Source organism: Epinephelus moara, chromosome 5 (genome assembly GCF_006386435.1).
Source record: "Epinephelus moara isolate mb chromosome 5, YSFRI_EMoa_1.0, whole genome shotgun sequence".
NCBI classification, from domain to species: domain Eukaryota; kingdom Metazoa; phylum Chordata; class Actinopteri; order Perciformes; family Serranidae; genus Epinephelus; species Epinephelus moara.
In genome coordinates this window covers 38,502,633-38,521,695 of record NC_065510.1, presented here as the reverse complement: position 1 = coordinate 38,521,695, position 19,063 = coordinate 38,502,633, and the positions used below count along the sequence as shown (strand labels likewise).

The window sequence follows — 19,063 nt, the reverse complement described above, 5'->3', positions numbered from 1 at the left end:
GAACACACATCTCACTGCTGTCACTGAGAATTCACAACACTTCACACTGTCCCGGTCACTCAATGTATCACTCAGATGCATATTTCTCCTTTATTAGGAACTACTTCTGCATCCACAGTACAGCCAGAGGCCAAAAGGAGTTATTCCCCCGTCTCCCACCCACTTTCTTTCCTTCTTTATTTAATTCTCAAGACTTTCATTCCTGCCACTGGAATGCTCATACACATAAGCTAAAGTATATAACTACATACAAATTAAAGGATGGAATTTGAACTATATTTGATGAGACTTTTGTGCTAAGAATGTACAAATATTGGTTACTGACAGGTTTCCTGATCTATCTTCCTATAACAAACTTCCTATCTATTTTGTTGTGTCAACAGACTCCTCCTCAGACTCCTCCCTCTTCTATTTGAGGTCACGCCCACATACCCAGAGAGACATTTCACCTGAGATGACCCTACGCCTGGGGCAAGGCGGCTCCTCCTCCCTCCCTCCCCCTCTTAGCTTGGGCTATAAACTACTACACATACTTAAAACACATGGCCACCACACCTGCCACCGAGAGGCAGATAGGCAGGGAGAAAGAAAAGAGAAAGAGATAGGCTCTGAACTCTGATGTGCTAAAAAAAATAAAGCTATCACAGGGCTCAAAATACCGTGCACATATGCACGGTAGTGCACGTAAAATTTGAGCTGTGCACATAACTCTCAGCTCATGCACCAGCGCAGGTAACTTGGTACAGAAAATATGTTGTGTAGAGTTGCCAGCACTGACCCTGGGACTCCCGTAATTGCTCTCATGCCACACGTCCATTTTCTCATGCAGTGAAAAACAAATTTATAACTGATAACGTTGTGGCACAAACAGGACACTGAAGCCTTGCGTATACTCACGCTGACAGCGCACAGACAGACACAGAGCAGCACAGGGCAATGGCACACTGTGGTCAAGCTAGCTGCTTAGAATTTGATGCATGACTATATGTGCTGGTACAGTACCGGTACTTGGGGTAGCCAAAAAGGGTAAAGAAAGACTCACATTATAGTAAGTAAGTCATGTGATATCATCAAAGAAGTCCTAGGTAAGAAATTAAAAAACAAGCTAACAAAAAAAAAAAAAAACATTTCCATGTGAGGTTTGCAAAGTGGCTGCTCAAAATGCTCCTAAGACTAAGTTAGAAATACTTTCACTGTACATTACGGTACAGGTGAAATGATACTATAACGCATTTTAAACTGAATAAATGTTAATAAATGGGGTTTTTTTTCTGAAGTTTGCTGAAATTTTGGTCATACCTGGCAGCGGCTGTGGTGGAAGTGTATATACACAGAATTAAGTAATTTTAGCCCTGTTATCAACAGGTTTTAGAAGTCCAAACAAACCTGTTACTTCATGGTGAAGGAAATTCTGTTATTTTTAAGGCCGTACATTTACGCAACTTCAGACAGTAAAAGCATAACAGATACCCTGAAAATACCCTGAGTAAAACATGAAAGCTATGATTAAGTTACACTGAGATATGAGTCAAAGTCACATAAAACCTCAATGAAAGGCACTGAAAAAGTGTTGCGCTGAGAAAGATGCCTCAGACAGAGAGAGCTAAAATCCAAGGGAAGCAAAAAAGAAGAATAACAGTCATAAAGTAACACCCCCTTCCCCCTCCCCAGTAAGGCCTCCTTATGTTATAATGTAGCTATCCACTGTGTGCACTGTGTGCACTGTGTGCACTGTGTGGTTGACCCACATACAGTAGAGTGGAGCGGAGCAAGGGTGAACTGAGGTAAAGGGTGGAGCCGCCAGTCAACCCTCTTATCTCCCTGTCACCATGACACTTTACTCTATCTCAAGTGTACCTTTATACGGCCTGAGTGTGCAGCAACAACCCTGTAAACCACTGAAGTCATAAAAATAAACACAGGAGAGACAAAGACAAAGAGAAAGCAAAAGAGGGAGAAAGAATGATACTGACTTGTATAAAATGATGTGGGCCCTGTCTGTTTGTGTGTGCGTAGAGATGAGGACAGTATGCATCCTCAGTTAAAGCCATCCTACATAAACATGGCCATAAGGCCACACACAGATGCTCAGTCCATCAAGAAAAACAAACAGATAAAAGTGCATCTGCGGGGTAAGGTCAAACCTTTGACGTTAATCATTTTTATGTGTTTTTGTTTGTTGTGTATGTGTTGCCAGAGTTTTCTGTATTATGTACAAGGGATTCTTTTAAGATCTTGCAAAAAAACTGAACAGTTTTCTGAGATTTTCAAAACTCTGTGCACATATAATTAACAAAGCGGACCGAGGACATGTGTATGTGCATATGTGTCTTTGTGGGGGGATGTGTGTGTGTATGTGCATATGTGTGTTTGCAAGACTATGAGTGAGCGTATGTGTGTGTTTCGGATTAAGAGCTTCACCCCTGGACCTCGAAATTAGATAGGGGATTAGCGGGACACATCCGCCACCTGGCATTTTAAGCCCCGCAATTACAACAACAACAACTTTTAATCAACAACAGCCACACATGTGTCACATACAGTCAGAACTCAGCAACTCATTCATCTTCTTCCTCATCCTTCTCTCTCTCAGGCTGTCATTGAGCTGACCCCGCAATAACACCAGGCCACATAGAGGGCCGCTGTATGCTAGCTTTTAGGCTGATCATGACCCACTGTATTAATAAGGATCAGCTTAGATTGGGACTTGTTAGCACTGTGCACTAGGCAAGGATTTAGCATGCAGAGTGACTTTTACTTGGCACAAGACTAGGAGATAGGATGTGAAGCAGTTGGCGCTAGGCTAGAAGGTAGCATCCCATTAGCACCTGTGCAAGGCATTTACCATCCAAAGAGCATGGAGCTACACTAGGAGCTACTAGTGATGTGATACCTCATTGATCCCCTGTAAAAATTCTTTACTCTAGTTGCCATGCTCAGGGGGGTCAGAGGTTAGGGTTGGATACGGAGTAGCACCTCTGGAGCTGGTAGGGATTCAGTGTCTTGTTCAAGGCCACTTAAACAGGTTGGGTGCCTGTCGACCAACAGGGATTTAACCTGCCTCAGTTAGCCACCCTGCTGTTATTCAGCCCCCCCGTGCCAAGGCAGCTGGAAGCTAGGAGCAAACCATGACAGTTGATCATTATATATATAAAAAGCAGCAAGGGCAACCAAACCCTTGACAATTCTGCTCCATTTCATGGCCAGCGCACAGTGAGGAGAAAGACACAGCAGGCTAGCAACCAAACTAAACACAAACAGCGGCCAGGCACCATGAAAGGAAAAGAAATCATGTTCTTTTTCATGTGCACCTCCAGTTATACACGGTAATACACAAAAGTCCTCCTGTGGTTAAAAGGGCAGTTTAAACCACAAATGAGTGTGTTGAAAGAAAGAATTATCCTATATACCAGGATTCACTGCCAGTATGCCAATAACTAAGACTCAAGCATGTACAGTTTAAAGAAAACACACTTTCAAAAACTCATTACATATAATAAAAATCGTACTCTTGATTCTGAGAAACTGTGATTCAGATTGCATTAAAGAGAAAAGAAATAAAGGAAAAAGAAAACTATTTTCAACCCGAGTGGAGAAAAGGCCAAAATAAAAAAACCCAATCAAATGAAAACAAAGGAGGGAACAAAGAGAAAAGGAGCACAGCTCTGCATTTTTTCTTTATTAACAAGCAGTGTTTCCATCCAACATCTCAGATAGCAATCTACCACAAATTAGGACCAGATTTCTTTAATTGACCATCATGTTGCTTTTAAAGATGAAGTGCCACCTTGATTTACCACTACTTTCTAAGAAGGTGACAGCAAAGGAAGGCAAAACAGAAGACAGGAGAGATGGAAACAGAATGATTAGTTTAATGAAAGAGCAAATAAATAAGATGAAGAGACAAAGCTAAAGAGAGGATTTGAGAGGGAGAGGGAAACAGAGAGACAGAGAATAGGAGAGAGGAGGGTAATTGCAGGAAAGGGGTCTCATTAGTCCGTCACTATCCTCAATCTAACCCCCAATTTCAGGTCAGGAGGAACACAGAGAGAGACTAGAGAAAAAAAAGAGACACAAACAAGGATGGAGCAACTTAATAATACTCCATCTCCTGTTTACGTAGTCTCAACCGATGTAGTCTCAAACTTTTCTCCCTCTGTTCAACTTTCTACCTCTGGCCTCTTTACACTGGCTGGCAGCGCTGAGCGTGCACACTGCCGCCAGCCCCGTCATGGATCACACACCATATCTCCTTACACACCTCGCATGACGAATCCACTGTCTCCCTGCCACAGGCTGAACTCACTTAGAGTGAGGAAGGAACACTGACTTTGTCCTCACAAAGAGGGGGGGGGGGGGGGGGTACAGAGGCAAAGGAGTGGTTAAAAATGGATGAGACCGAACCATCATGGAGACACTCACAATACAGAGTTGTGACTAAACTGTCCATAAACTTCTGCAAACTTTCTTGTTAATCTGAACCCAAGCTCAGGCAAATTGTGCACTGCTACTTTCATCAAGTGGAGACCTACTGTAGCAGTGACTGGCCCGTGACCAATTACGGATACTGACTCATAGTTTAAGAAAGCAGAGTGATGAGATATCCATTCCTTCCCTGCAGAGTCAATGTGTTGCCCTACCCACCCTCTGTGCAGTTAAGATCTGGAATGTATTGTACAGAGAGCAGCAGACTTTTAGTCAGAGTCTCTTTAGGTAGGAGAAAGAGTGCTACCTGAACTGCAGTTTTGATAATATGAAAAAGAGAGACATACTTTTCTTTCATTTCATTCACAATGTCAAGCACCACTTTTAGCTTTTGATTATGTGCTGTATTTACTTTACATTGGAAAATAAAGCTGGGTTCACCATGGCAGCCTGCTATTTACCCATGACTATAACGCCAACACTCTATCTCACACAAAAGAGCTGGGCCTCAGATTATGTGCGCCAAAGAGAATCAAAAGCACTCCGCTCTGCCTAAATATAGACACTGTGTATAGCTTCCTCCCAAGTGCTGATTTTGGCAATTTCTTGTACTATTTTTTGGCAAATTGTCAATTGCCAGGGCAGGGTAAATTGGAAAGACATCGTGTGAAGATGCTTTAGGTCAGCAGGACCCTGCAGTTTCCTATGCTCACTGTGCCACGGTAGAAAAGCCCAGCTGGGAAAAGCTGAGGTAAAGATGAGCGCCACATGGATCCCCACTGAACTAGCCTACCCAGGGACTACCCAGGTTTTAGCAATATGTGGGTGGGTGGGTGGATGCATGGGCTCCAGGTGCCAGTCCATGCAATGAGACAATGTGCCCAAAGTGTTGCAGGATTTCTATTGTATCTGGAGGAAGCGCAAATAAATACAAACATGCACAAGTGTCCTTTCTATTTAGCATACAATCTGGATCACACTAACATAATCACCACATTAAGTATGAGGACTCTGTGTGTCACCTGCTTGTTTTGTTTGCAATCAAACAGGGTGAAGCAGATGACCATACATTCACTTTCACACAGGAAGCCGTACAGCCGTGCACACATACACATTTCATGGAGAAAAAAGTACTGTGTGGAAAAACACAATAAAACAATAAGACCTCATGAATGAATTTCATCTCTTGTTCACAATGTTGGTCTACTGATAGTTTTCAGTATCAGTCATAAAACCATATTGCCTCAACAGATGCACAGTGCTGTACACATCATAATCATGCATTTAAATATACGCATTTTGGCAAGACATGCAAAGCCAAATATGCGCAGCTGAATATTTACACACCACAGGAGAAAGGCATTGTTCAAAAAACATATACGCTCATATATTATACATTGAAAATGCATCTCTGTGCTGTCTTTCTCTCTCTCACTCTCTCGTCTCTCTCTCTCTCCTGTGTTCTCTCATGTGGGAGGCAGCACTGGGCACCCAGCCATGCCACATCAATATGCGTACTGGTGAAATGCTTCCCCTGCTTCCCCCGTGCTGCAGTCGCCGAGGCCTGCAGCACTGGAACCGGTGGCTAATGTCACTGGATATGGCAGGTCATGTTAGCTGGTAGTTAGTTAACGGAGGTTAGCAAGCTAGCACTCCCAATGCGGCTGCGGCAGGCCAGAGCTGGGCTGGCCTTGTCGTAGCAACCTGCCGCGGCGACAGCCCGTTGACGCAGACAACGCCAGCCAGTGCCACCCTGGAGGCACCTTGGATTCTACCCAGGCAAGGTTCCCTGGGAGCCTTGGTTGCCATGGTGCCAGCCAAATTTGGGTCCAATAAACGTGAGGGGAACAGGCGGTGGGCTAGGGAGGGGGACTTTGGGGTGGCAAGACAGAGGATACAGAGACGAAAGGGGGGTTCCTGAGTGCTATGGCAACCTTTAAATCAATCCTGGGGTTCTAAAGGAGTCAAATAAAAAAGACCTGTTTAGATAAAGATGTATCAATGGAAGGACATTAAAATAACATCATTGATAACCCATAAAAGATAGGCAGCAGAGAAACTGAGAGAGTGCGTGTGCTGGTTGCTGCTGATAACCTCCAGAAAGGGCTTTTAAAAGAGTCTCTTGGCAACGTGAATGACAAGATGAATGTATATACTCTGAAGTTGGAATTGAAAAGTATAAAGCTCAGCTGTCAGATCATTCGAGTTAAAATGACAGATGCACATCTCATATCTTACTCCACAAGGCCATTGCTCTAAACAAGATGTGCTCTTAAACGAGTTCAAGTTCTTTTTTTTCCATTTCAATTATAGGCAAGTTAAAAAAGGAGTAAGAATTGTTAACATTCACACTAAAATGTGGCACAATTACACATAGGCTGAATTAAAGCTTTTGAAAGACGCCACTTTGTCTTGGCTTCTCTGCCCTGCTCTTTCAGAAGTAGTCTCAGAATTCACTAAGTGGTTGGAGGTGACTTAACCCTGATCTTTATATTCATGAATTCATCTCCTCTTAATTAAAAAGTTTGCATGACGGAAATGCACAAAAGGACTTTATAGCACTTAGTGTACACCTGGCTCCCTTGGCCGACCGGCTGACAGGTTGAATTATGAACAGCTGAAGCAGAGAGCGATGCACGGCACCTTGCTGTGGCCGGTTCACCGCGGTGTCCCTGAGACCCCAAGACTCTGCTCTTTCCAAACTCTCTCTCTCGCTCATAAAAAAAGACCTGCTGCTTGGCTCATAAGACTGTAAATCATGCAAAATAGAGCATAGCACTCGGTCTGGAAAAAATAAGCATGTATAATGAGCAGACGGAGACATATGCACATATGCACTCTCTCACACACATGCACGTCTGTGCGTACACGCACATAAGCCTTGCCAAAAGCACACCACCCCCTACACCGCTTTGTACTAGACACACAAACACGTACTGTCATCAGCCTATCCCACAATTCTAACCCCCAAAACACAAGTCTTCCCTGAATCCATGCTAGTGATGAAGAACAAACAAAAAACACACTATTTCTACCCCCACCTTACCGCACTCGTTAAGACTGTGTCCACCTCCCACCTGCTCTACACCCCCTCTAAACTCCTACAAACATGAACAAACACACACACACACACACACACACACACACACTAACGCCATTCCACTCCAAACTCATCCTGTTATCTAAACAAGCGCCGTCCTCTCGTCAGCGTCAGTGGGTTCCTTTCTCTGTCTCCTCAGAGAAAAGAGAGACTCTCCTGTTCACAGATGAATGGAGTCTTTTGATGAAGCGCCGAGCCTTGTTTACTGCCACTCCATTTATTTACCGGCCTGTTTTTCAAGTCGTCATTGAGGGACACTCTACCAAACACCACCCCCCCCATCCTCCTCGCCCCCTCAACCTCACCCACCAACCCCCTCCATCTCATCCTCTACTTAACTACACCCCCCATNTTTGAAGCTTACTCGCTTACACAGACGCATGCCAAATTTGATTCTCTGCATTCTGTTGTGCTTCTCAGCTTGCTTGCTCATTCGCCCCCCACCCCACTTTCTGTCTTCTCAAAACTGCTCTCCTTCTCACGGTGTAACGAACACCAAACGATGCCCCTTGTGAAGGTTGTCTCTCAAGAAGAACGGGTGGCCTGCTGCGAAACAGCTCAAGACATTTTAAACTGAAAAACGGCATACAAAATCTGGTTTAAAAACAAAACAAAAAACTACCACCTTTGATTTGAAATGTTTTAACCAGAAAAAATTAAGTGACCAAACTCAATCAGTGGTCAAATTAAATGTTTTCAAAATCTCATAAAGTGATGGCAATAAATTTACACAAAACAAAAGAGAAACTAAACTGCAATCAAGCCTCACAGCCCCTATAATAATGCCTCTACTCAAAAAATATAAACATAGCCTGTGATCACATGTGAAATGTAAAGATACCGTTAAAAAGGCAGGATGCCAGTCTTTGTGAACATATATCAACCGAATGTTTAGTGGCAAAACATCTTTGCATACTAAATGAAAGAAACATCAGAGAAGTAAAAAAAAAAAAAAAAAAAAACCTCAGTCAAGGCTCACAGCCCATGATGGCCTGCTTTCATGAAAAACAAGGATAATGGTCCTATTGAGCACTAAAATGTTTGTGCTTACAAGTTATTATACATTTTTCTGTAGCAGCAAACAGGAGTCCAGGGTGCTAATGAGGCTAGGGGAGGGCATTCATTTGAACCCTAAAGAGGAATAAAAGAAAAGGGGAACAAGTGAAAGAAAGAAAAGAAAAGAGAAGAAAGCGAGGATCAGAGGGAGGAGGTTGGCAGGGACTGTGTATGAAAATTTGGCGTCTTCCATACAGAGAGATAGCATCGTGCCAAAAACGGCCGACGACACAACTCCTCTCAACTCCTCTCACTTTCTGAACATCAGCGCTAAACTCGCCCACATAATCATTTCTTTATTCTACAACCCACATGTGCAAAATAAAATGAAATAAAGGTTGTTTTCTTTTATTTCTAAATCAGTATTGACCTAACTTTTTATTCAGCAACAAAAACTCCGCAAAGCCGCTACTTACAGGAAAAATAACTCCATGGGAAAAACTGAATAAGAACAACAAAAAGAAGAGTAATTGTGCTTTGGATTTAAAATGCAGTATTGTGACTCTCATTCTAGCATGACTATGGCTGTGTGGTGCTGAATAGTGTTGTTAGCCAGACTTAGCAGCCGATGCCAGGGCCTTGCTGTGAGTGCAGCCCGGTGAATAAGGCATGTTCCCTGGCTCTCTCTCTTTTCTGGCTGGCCTGCCTGACAGTGAGCATTGGCCACTGCACTCTTTCTCCTGCTTCTTCTCCTCCTCCTCCTCCTCCTCTCTGTCTCTCTGAGGTCGGGAAACCCTCCTGAGTGGGTATATGGTTTTTGGGGACAGACACATTTCATGGTTGGCGCCGCTACAAAAGCCTGAAAAGAGACCCGGCACTGGGAAGACACAGTATTAATACAGACAATACCACCCCCTCGCTGCTTCTGACTCTCTCCTTTCTAAATAACCTCTTTCTTTCCCTTTCTTCTCCTCCTTTCACTCCCTTTCTTACTCCCTTTTTTTTGCTCTCTAGGTTTTTTTTCCAAATAAAAAAACGCAAAAAAGCCCACTCAGCTCAAGCAGAGAATGCAGTTTTTATCACTGCGTGCTTAGCTTAGCCTACACCCATTTTTATTTGACAATCGTTAATGTGTTTTAATGTGTTTTAATGTGTAATTAAATCTCAACAGTAGGTATTAGACAGGGTTCAGCAGCGTGTGAAAACACCCTTTTTTCCCTTTAGACAAAATTAGAACTTGCTAAGCATTTCTATAAATACCATTCCACAGATCACATGACCATTTATTGCATTATCATTAATTTTTCAAATAATAATAACGCTAAACGTATTTACATTATCATAATATATTATAACACATTCTATCTGGGCCTAATTACAGATATAAAAGTACATGGGAACTCTAAATCTGACACTGCTTAATGTAACCGTTATTTTGTAGAAATATTAATTACTACAGAAACAAGGTAGTTGTAATTCAAAATGATAAATGCTGTATTAAAGTGGAATACCACAAAGAAAAAAAGGTTTGCACCATTAGCAATGAAGAAACCATGTGCAGTACTTAATTTGACACCGAGATAACATTTCTGTCTTTCATCCAGAACAAACGCAAAACACAAAGCTGAAGAATATCTGTCAATTCTTCTGCTTTTCTACCTGTGTTGGCTTTACAATGGAGAGCTGCTACTGAGAAACAGGAACAATCTGACGGCTGAGTTCATTCAAAAAGAAAGAGGGGATCAGAGAAAAACTGATAAAAGAGCCAAATAGCACAAACTGCCTCATTTGTCTGTTCCACCGCGATGATGGCCTCCCGATTTCACTGGAATAATCTGTTTACCTCATATCTCCCAACGCTAAAACTCTTCACACAAAAGGAAACAGATGCGGCTAGACCAGAAATTTTCAGGGGTTTTACTCTCTCCCGAGTCAGACGCAGCCAAAGAAACTGAGGCTTATGATCGTTATGTAAAAAAACAAAAAAAGCAGGGAGGCTGTTTCTAGGACAAAGGCACCGTATCGTGGAGCATGCCAGTTTTCACTGGTCAATTTAATGGGAGACCAAACATAACAACATTGTCTTTGACTCGCCTTTCTCATGTTTTTTTATTTTCCCTCGAGTCTGCTTGTGTCATCATGGTCTCATGAGATAAATGCAGACCCTGCGGTTTTGGACCGATCTATGTACGTCTGTGACACCCCAATGTTAGCCTCTCGTCTGTGTGTGTGTGTGTGTGTGTGTGCATGTTTTGGAGCGACTGAGCACACAACAGGGCTTTGGCTAGCCCAATACCATTAGCTATCCAAATACACAGACTTTTTTCCGAAGCCAAGAATAGTGTGAGAAGACTCCCTCTCACTCTGTCTCTCTAATGTGACGGGGCTCTCCCTCTATCTTAACCCTTCAGATTTGATATGTAGCCACCTCGACGTGCCCCTGAGGCCAGACAGAAAGACAGAGACGCGCAAAAGAAGATGCAGGCCCAGCTAAACGAGAGCCATCAGCGAACATTTACTGATGCCAAAGCCGCTCTGCATGTGGAGAGCTTTTCTTAGCCGGCGTGGGCCCTGTTCCCACCACACACAATACAAAAGCTTCAGACCTGACCGTCTCCCCCGGTGTCGAGATTTCATTTAATCAAAACTCAATGCTTACTTCACTGCTGAGGGTCATCCTAAGATGTGCACACACACAGACACAAACAAAAACACTTACACACACGGACAGTCCGCTCAACCCTTGTGATGTCATGGGAGCCGGAGAAGAGATCCAGGAAGTAATTAAGAACAGATTATTTTCACAGGAAAAAAAGAAATACTGAGCCACGGAGCAGTGGGAACCTGTGGAATCCATCAGAGTATCCTGTCAACTTTTAACACGTTGCAAGCCATTCATCATGTCAGCCATCACTATCAAGATGCCTCTCCTTTTATCTGTTTCTCTCTCCTATTTCTACTTTTCTCCCCCCCCCCCCATAAATCCAGGATTCTCCAGGAGTTTTCCACATTGATGAACAAAAGTGGGGTTTTTATTTGTGAATCCTTCCCGTGGTCAGCAAGTTGGACGGGGGGGGGGGGTTGGCCGCAGCGCTAGGGTTTCTCTGGGCTTTCTCACAGCGCCGTCCAAGGCATGACTATTGCTATAGCAAGAGGGAGGCGGGATCTGGCACTGTAGAGCGTGGAGTGTGGAGCGGTCATGGCAGAAATGGCACGGCGAGCACATTTCACACCTCCCTCGGAGTGACTGCAAATTTCCTGTACTGCACTTTTGATTGGAAACACATTTGAAACATCTTTTCATGATCACACTTACCGCGTACAAAAGAAAGAAACTTGAAAAAAAAAAAGAAAGCAGTAAGAATGAGGTCCAAAATATGACTAAGTGCACTGAGCTAACTTTGGACCTCACAAATGTTTTTTTCTTTTCTTAATCTTTTATTTTTCCAACCTTGAATAAATCAGAAATGTGCTGAGTTTAAGCTAAAACAGCACAAAGGTTATAAATCAAATAGTCCAGTGAACATTATGAAAAGCTGCTAAATGATTTCTCTTCAGATGGTGTACAAGTGGACCCACCTATGCAGTAGTCAGACTAACAGCAGTGAGAATTATATATAAACTACAACGAAGCTTATCCAACACACTCCATTCATGGGTTATCAAAGGGATCTTGCCAGTGTGTGGCAGACCTTTGGCTCTTCCAGACCACAATCTCCATTATAATACCAGTCATTCACTCTTAATAAAACTCTAAAAATAATGCATTACTCACTGTACTGCACCACAGCCACTCTTCCTTTTATTCTCTGCCAGTATTTCAGTTACAATGTTCAAAGACACGTTTCTCTGTCTGGTTTGCTGCCCTTTATCTGAGGTGCCTGAAAAACAGGGGGAGATGGTTGTGTATTGTGGCAGCGTGGTTTGTTCTGTTACGGATGCAGTGTGTTATGCTCCGTAACAGAGAGGATCTCAAAGGCTGGCTGGCTGCAGAACAGCCTGAGAAAGCCTGACGGCAAGCCCAGAGATTCCCCGTGGCAGCTTTTGCCACTCTGTCATAAACAAAACACAAGACGTCTTTCTCTTCTTCCCACACCAACGGGGCTCGGGCGCTGCCAAACAGAACAATCACTATCGCAGCCTCTTCTCCTTTCCAACGCGCTCTCTCTCCCTCTCTCTCTCTCTGTGTCTCCTACAATATAAACAAAAGAGATCAGCAGAGGCTTTACCTCTGTGAGAGCAACAATGAGGGCGATGTTTAAGGAGACAAAACAAAAGTGTGCACGGGATCAAAGAGGAGCGAGGAAGACAGAGATGCTAAAGACCGACAAAACGCAAACCAAACAAAAACAAACAATGAGCACATCTTGTCATTCACTGCGCGACTGAGGCAAAAAAATGTAACCACACGTCACTGTAACAGATAAATGTGACAGATAAATGCAGGCCTTTATGCCCGTTTGCTCACAAGTACACATTTACAACTTAAAAGTGAATGAGAACCAAGTGTGATGATAGTGGCAATCTTATGGCAGGTTTGGAGACAGAGGTTTGCCCTTTGTTTCTCCCTCTGTCCCTCTCTCTCTCTGTCTGCAGACCCCAGAGTGTCTCTCCAACTAGGACTTAACTGAGCACGGGCTCTTTGGAGGCAGATAAAAGTACCGAGGCACACTGTGTTAGCCAGATAAGATAAGACAGAGCACACAGTAAGTCTATATTATGAATGGGCAGCGCACTGGGCAGCCTCTCCAAGCAGCCATGTGTTTTGCTGTACTGCTGCTAACCAAAGTACAGTAGCGACGAGTGCGTAGCAACAAACTGAAAACTGGGAAGCCAATGATGTCAGAAGAAGTAGAGAAAATTGATCATGAGATATTTACAATTTGCTTGTGTTTGTAGTTTCCCAGAATATGTAAAAAAAATGAATGAAATAATCCAATATTGCTTCTCTTTTTACATTCAGTCATATACAGATAACCGTAGCCACCATCACTCACTAGTTTTTCTTTAGGAAAAGATCTCTTGTTACTCATAGTAGTATATGCAGTTTAATACCACAAATAAAAGATTTCCTGCTCTTAGGTGGAGTGTGTGTTTTGTTTCTGCATCCAGCATAATAGGAGGACCATTATGCCCTCTCAATAACTTCTGAAAATTAAGTAGGGCGAAAGAAACTATGTAATTGCTTTAATTATATATATTAAAATATCAAACACTTTAATAATAATTTAATTTCCAAAACTAAAAATGTAACAGTAAGGCCACGTCTTTCTAGATCAGGTGTATTATTCAATTTACAAACATCTTTTATCCTGAGCTAAGATTAAGCAAACATAATGCCATAATTTAGTGTAGTCTGATCATTTACAAGACAAATAGTGTTTAATAGTGCTGTATATTTCATAATAATCTAAGCAACAATCCAGCATCCACAATCGGTCATTATAAAAACACTTTCCTTTTTTATAGTGCAATAATAAAGTCAGTGAAAAAAAAATAAATCAAACATTAATATTTAAGAGAAAATATATGAGAAAAAATGCCACTACAACAGTAAGACAGATTTCCTCAGTCAAAGTCAGGACTGCCCGCTACCTACGGTTTATCACCGCCACAGACAGACCAACAAGCTGGAGCTGCTGCCAGGGTTTGGCTCGGGCTGCATGAGGTGTTTGGCCTGGACTGAGATTTTGTGTGTGTCAGAGAGAGAGAGAGGGAGAAAAAGAGAGAAAGAGAGAGAGAGAGAGAGAGACTGAGGCACGGCTGTGATAGCATTTGGCTACACTCGTGTTAGCGGGCTACCATAAGAGTTCTGCCTAGGCAGAGAGTGAGTGTGTGTTTGGGCAATGACTGGGATGTGCTGTATATATATGAGCTTGAGTGTGTGCGTGTGTGTGTGTGTGTGTGTGTGTGTGTGTGTGTGTGTGTGTGTGTGTGTGTGTGTGTGACGCTGGTTGAGTCACTGTTTGAAATTTCCAGAAAATTCCAGCTGAGATAATATTAGGTCATGAGCGTGTGTTTGTATGTATACGTAGCCAGCAAATGGTGAAGCAGTGTGTATTTGGGGGATTTGGCTGTGAAATGTGTTTCATGTGTGCGTGTGTGTGGTTGCTGTGACAGTGTTTTTTGCAATGTGGGGGGAAAAAACTACAACACAGCCAGTGTTTTGGCTGTGTGTATAGAGTACGCGCACTGGAGGCTACAGCGATGTTTGGCCGAGTGTGAGTGTGTGTATCCATGATGGTGGCTGAGATACAACAATGTTTGGCTGTATCAAACTGTATCTATGATAGTCCTTGGCCTAGTGTGCGTGATGTGTGGGTGTGTGTACGCAATCGTGACTAAAACCGTGTTTGGCTCTACGTGTGAAAGTGCGCTACAAAGATGACAGAGTTGTTTTTCTTTTTTCTTTTTTTTTTTTAATCAAATGCGTGTATCTTTATTTAGCTGTGTTTGTATGTGTGTGTGTATGGGTGTGAAGGTGGCTGCAATAGTACTGGCTGTCTGTGAGCACTGGCGTTTTGTGTGTGAGTGTGTGTTTGGCAGCCAGGTCCAACGTGGTGCTAGCGTTCAGGCAGACGGTGAAGGCGGCAGCAGCCTGCGGCCTGAGAGCAGGAGACTCGCAGCTCTGCTCTCTCTCTCTCTCAAGCACACACACACGCACAATCTGGGCTGTGGCCAAATGACGATCCCTGGCTACAATGGCCTTATCGTGGCACATACACTTCGACAGACTGAGTACAATCTTATAAACAGCGACTCTCACTCATCGCACAAAAACACACAATTTGACAGTGGTGATCATCTCATAAAAAAAACACTCACACACACACAGGCATGCAAATTCCTTCCTATAAAAAAACACAAAATACATGCTCATATGAAGCCGCAAATGCCTCGCTCAGAAAAATGAACTTGTACTTGCCAGAGCACGCTGGCTGAATGCCCCTGACACACACTCACATATTCTTTTTATTACTGTTGATACTATGTTGTCATGTAAACAAACACCAAGAAACAGAAGAAAAAAAGGAAAAAGACAGAAAAGACAAATAGCAAAACTATCTGCCGTTTGTTAAGGGAATAAAAACAAGTACTGATATTAACTGCGTTGCTAAGAGGTAGCTGTTTGCTTTATTTAAAAGAATATTGTTAAATAAAAACTTCCCTAAATTCACAAATTTCATCTGAAAATATTGGATAGCTTAATAATAATTTTAATTATTTCCTTTAATTTTTATACCTTTTTAGCGTGTTTCTGAAACGTATTACTTATCTTTACATTAAGGTTTATCTTTATGTATTTTAATTTCTGTCATTCCCTCTGTTTAATTCTGTGTCACACAATCAAGTTTTTCTGTGTTCGGTGTGAGCATGTGTGTGAGCATGTGTGTGATAATGCAAATGTGTGTGTACATCTAAATGCACATGCACACGGGCATGTATGACGAGTGTTTATGCATTGGCATCCTTCCTTATTAGTGTCTAGTTTCCAGTTGGCCACATACCTGGCGTGTGGACGAAGTAGGCCAGGTAGAGGTCCAGCTCCTTGACGGACACTCCGATGTGGTGCGGCTGGACGCACAGGCCAGGGTTGGTGCACTGTGGTGACTTGACCAGCCGTTCCCCGTCCGTGCTCTCCAGCGGGCTGCCCTTGAACAGGATGACCATCACCAGGTCCAGCCGCCACACCTTGTCAGCCTGGCGCAGGCAGTCGATGCGACGGATCTTGCCCTTCTGGTCGGGGTTGGACAGCACGCAGCAGGGGGGCTTTTTCCCCGTGATGGTGAGCACAAAGTCCTCACGGAACTCAGGCCGGATGTCCTTGCGGAGCTTGGCCAGCAGGCGCGAGGCCCACTTCTGCTTGATCTCTGGCTTCTCCCCCAGCAGCTCATCCTTCACTGCGCGCTCTTCCTCCTTGGACATGCGCTTCTCATGCTTCTTGAAGTATTTGCGCTTGCGGGCCTGCAGGTTGAACCAGGTGTAGGCAAAGGCGCGGACATGGGGCAGCAGGGCCTCGATGAAGGGGTGGAATTCATCCTGGATGAGGGAGGTGGAGGGAGGGAGGGTGGAGGAGGACAGGGAGGAGGGGGGGAAGCAGGAGGAGGCAGTGGAGAGAGAGGGTGAGAATGGGGGAGAGAAGGATGGGGAGAGAGGGAGTGGGGGTGAGGAAGGGAAGAGAGAAGAGAGGCAGTTAGCACCGGCACGCAGCATGGAGGAGCGGCGCCTGCTCTGTGTGAGCGGAGGGAGAGAATGAGCGAGAGGTGCCGAGAGAGAGAGAGAGAGAGAGAGAGAGAGAGAGAGAGAGAGAGAGAAAGAGAGAGAGAGTGAGAGAGAGAAGTGAGAGAGAGAGAGATGCTTTACACTCTCTACCTTACACAGACACAGTACATTGAAGGACACACTTTACAAAACACAGAGCAACACAATACTTAAAGACTAAGTGGTAAAAGATAAAGTATTTACTGTGAGGCTGTCCTTTAAATAATTGCAGTGTAAACATTTATGTGCCTGCCTCAATAAACACATATAAACAAACATGTTGGTTGCGTTCACCCATTACAAAACTACAAAAAACACTTCATATCAAAAACTAGGAAACACTAATTCTAAAAATATTTTATTTAATATCGATACCTAAATTTTTTTTTTTTTTAATTTAATTGTAGAATTTATAGAATATAATGCAGACTGACTACACAAACTATATGCAAACAACACAAATAATAGAGAACTCACATCCCAAATATTATTAAAATTAAACATAAAATTTCTTACAAAAAATAACGTAACTGCGTCTGCATTCAAAATGATCTAAAAACAGTCGCTACCACAAAACATATGTGAATAAAACAAGAATAACATGGTAGTTACCATTTTGCTCTCTCATCATAAATTCACCCGGCGATTGCAAAGAAACTTAAAATGCACCACGAGGACAACAACTGGGTTGTTGAATCAAAGGCGCTGAAGTAATGCTGCGTGTATTAGAAAACAAAAGACTGAGGGTAAAAAAATGTAAGCAAAAAGAGAAGCTGAGGAACTGTCCAATAAAAGCAGCAGGGGGGAAAAAAAGCTGAGAAAGAGGAGACAGGCCAAGGGGGCGCAGTGTAATACCAGCACAGGAACACAGGAGGTACTGTAGCAGGAGCTGCAGGAGAGGTGCTGTTCAAGAGCACAACAGAAGGAGAGTGTAGAGAAGTTCAGCAATCTCTCTGTCTAAAAGGATTTAAAAAAAAAAAAAAAAAAAAGAGCTGGACAGGCACAAACAAAACAAAACAGATATTGCAGCAAAAAGGATAAAATTGTCAAAAACTTAAACAAGCCTCTTTGTTTGTTTGTAAAAATATGCAGAAAAAATATCTTGATGAAAAAACAACAACAAAAAATGCTTGGCAAAGCGGCGCGTGCTATTGGTTCAGTTCTGTGGGATCTGCATAAGACTCACGGAGAGGGAGAGAGAGAGCTGGACAAGGGGGGTGCGGACGGAGGAGAAGAAGAAGGAAAAAAAAAACAAAACAAGAGGACCGAATCAATGTTGGAAGAGTGTGCACGACCGCTGGCAAACCCGAGTGCAGCTTCTTTTTTCCCCCTCTTTCTCTCCAACTCTGTCTCTCTCTTCCTCTCCACTTTCCTTCTCTAACCATTGACTGAGTCTGTGCCAACATGCAGAGGGCCCACCTATTTGGCACCGAGTCTCAAACAGCCCAGCCAATACGCACGCTCCCAGCGCTGAAAGGGAGGGAAGAGAGAGATGGCAGAGGGAGAAGCAAAGCGGTGGGGGGGGGGGGTGGATGGTTGGTGGCTGGTAGTGGAGAGAGAGAGAGGGAGAGAGAGAGAGAGAGAAAGAGAGAGAGAGAGAGAGAGAGAGAGAGAGAGAGAGGGAGGGAGGGGGAGAGACGGGGACTGTGTGTGGTGCAGGCAGAAGGCACGTCATTAGCCAAATAGACAAGTTCCAATCTAGTGCAAAGGCAAAGTCCAGAGGATATTAATTTTACATGCATCCAATCCAGACAGCACCCGCCTTCTAAAGCCCCCCTACGCCCTCCCACCCCCCTTCATCGCCTTCGTCACCAGCGTGGTCACAGCCATCCCAACAAACCAGCTCGCTCTCCAACTGCAACCCCCCGCCACCCTACTCTCCCCCTCCAGAAACACCCCTCTCTCTCCCTCTCTCTCTGCTCGCGTTACACCACCTTGGCATGGGATGGCATGAGAAAACACAGGCCCAAAATCCCACTAGACCCTGAGACCAGCAGCTGCTCCTGGATTTACCACACAAACAAAGAGAGGAGGGGGAAGAAAATGCCCGTTACCCCCCCAACAAAAAATACCATCCAAAAACATGCTCTCCTGTTTCAAAATGCACTCTCACATCCAAACTGGCCCCTTCTCTTCCTCTCTTTTTTTTGTTACTCCACTTTAAAAGCCCCAACAGCACAGACACAGCAACACATTAAAAGTTTCTGTTACCAAATTAGAGAGCAGTCCTATTTGTGGGTGAGAGACAGGATTCAGTGGACAATGACGGCTGAAAATGCT

At 43.6% G+C, this 19,063-nt stretch overlaps 1 protein-coding gene across 9 annotated transcripts in view; it reads right to left on the bottom strand.

Moving 5' to 3' along the window:
* LOC126389660 (nuclear factor 1 X-type-like) overlaps positions 1-19,063 on the bottom strand; it is a 121,362-nt gene that overhangs the window by 66,427 nt on the left and 35,872 nt on the right. For 7 of the 9 annotated variants that reach the window (XM_050043374.1, XM_050043371.1, XM_050043370.1 and 4 more), the window contains one exon: positions 16,030-16,561. In XM_050043374.1, the coding sequence (XP_049899331.1) occupies positions 16,030-16,561 (532 nt within the window). Of the gene's footprint in view, positions 1-12,078; positions 12,714-16,029; positions 16,562-17,395; positions 18,177-19,063 lie in introns of those variants that run through there. The other 2 variants (XM_050043373.1, XM_050043377.1) reach the window with 2 other exon arrangements.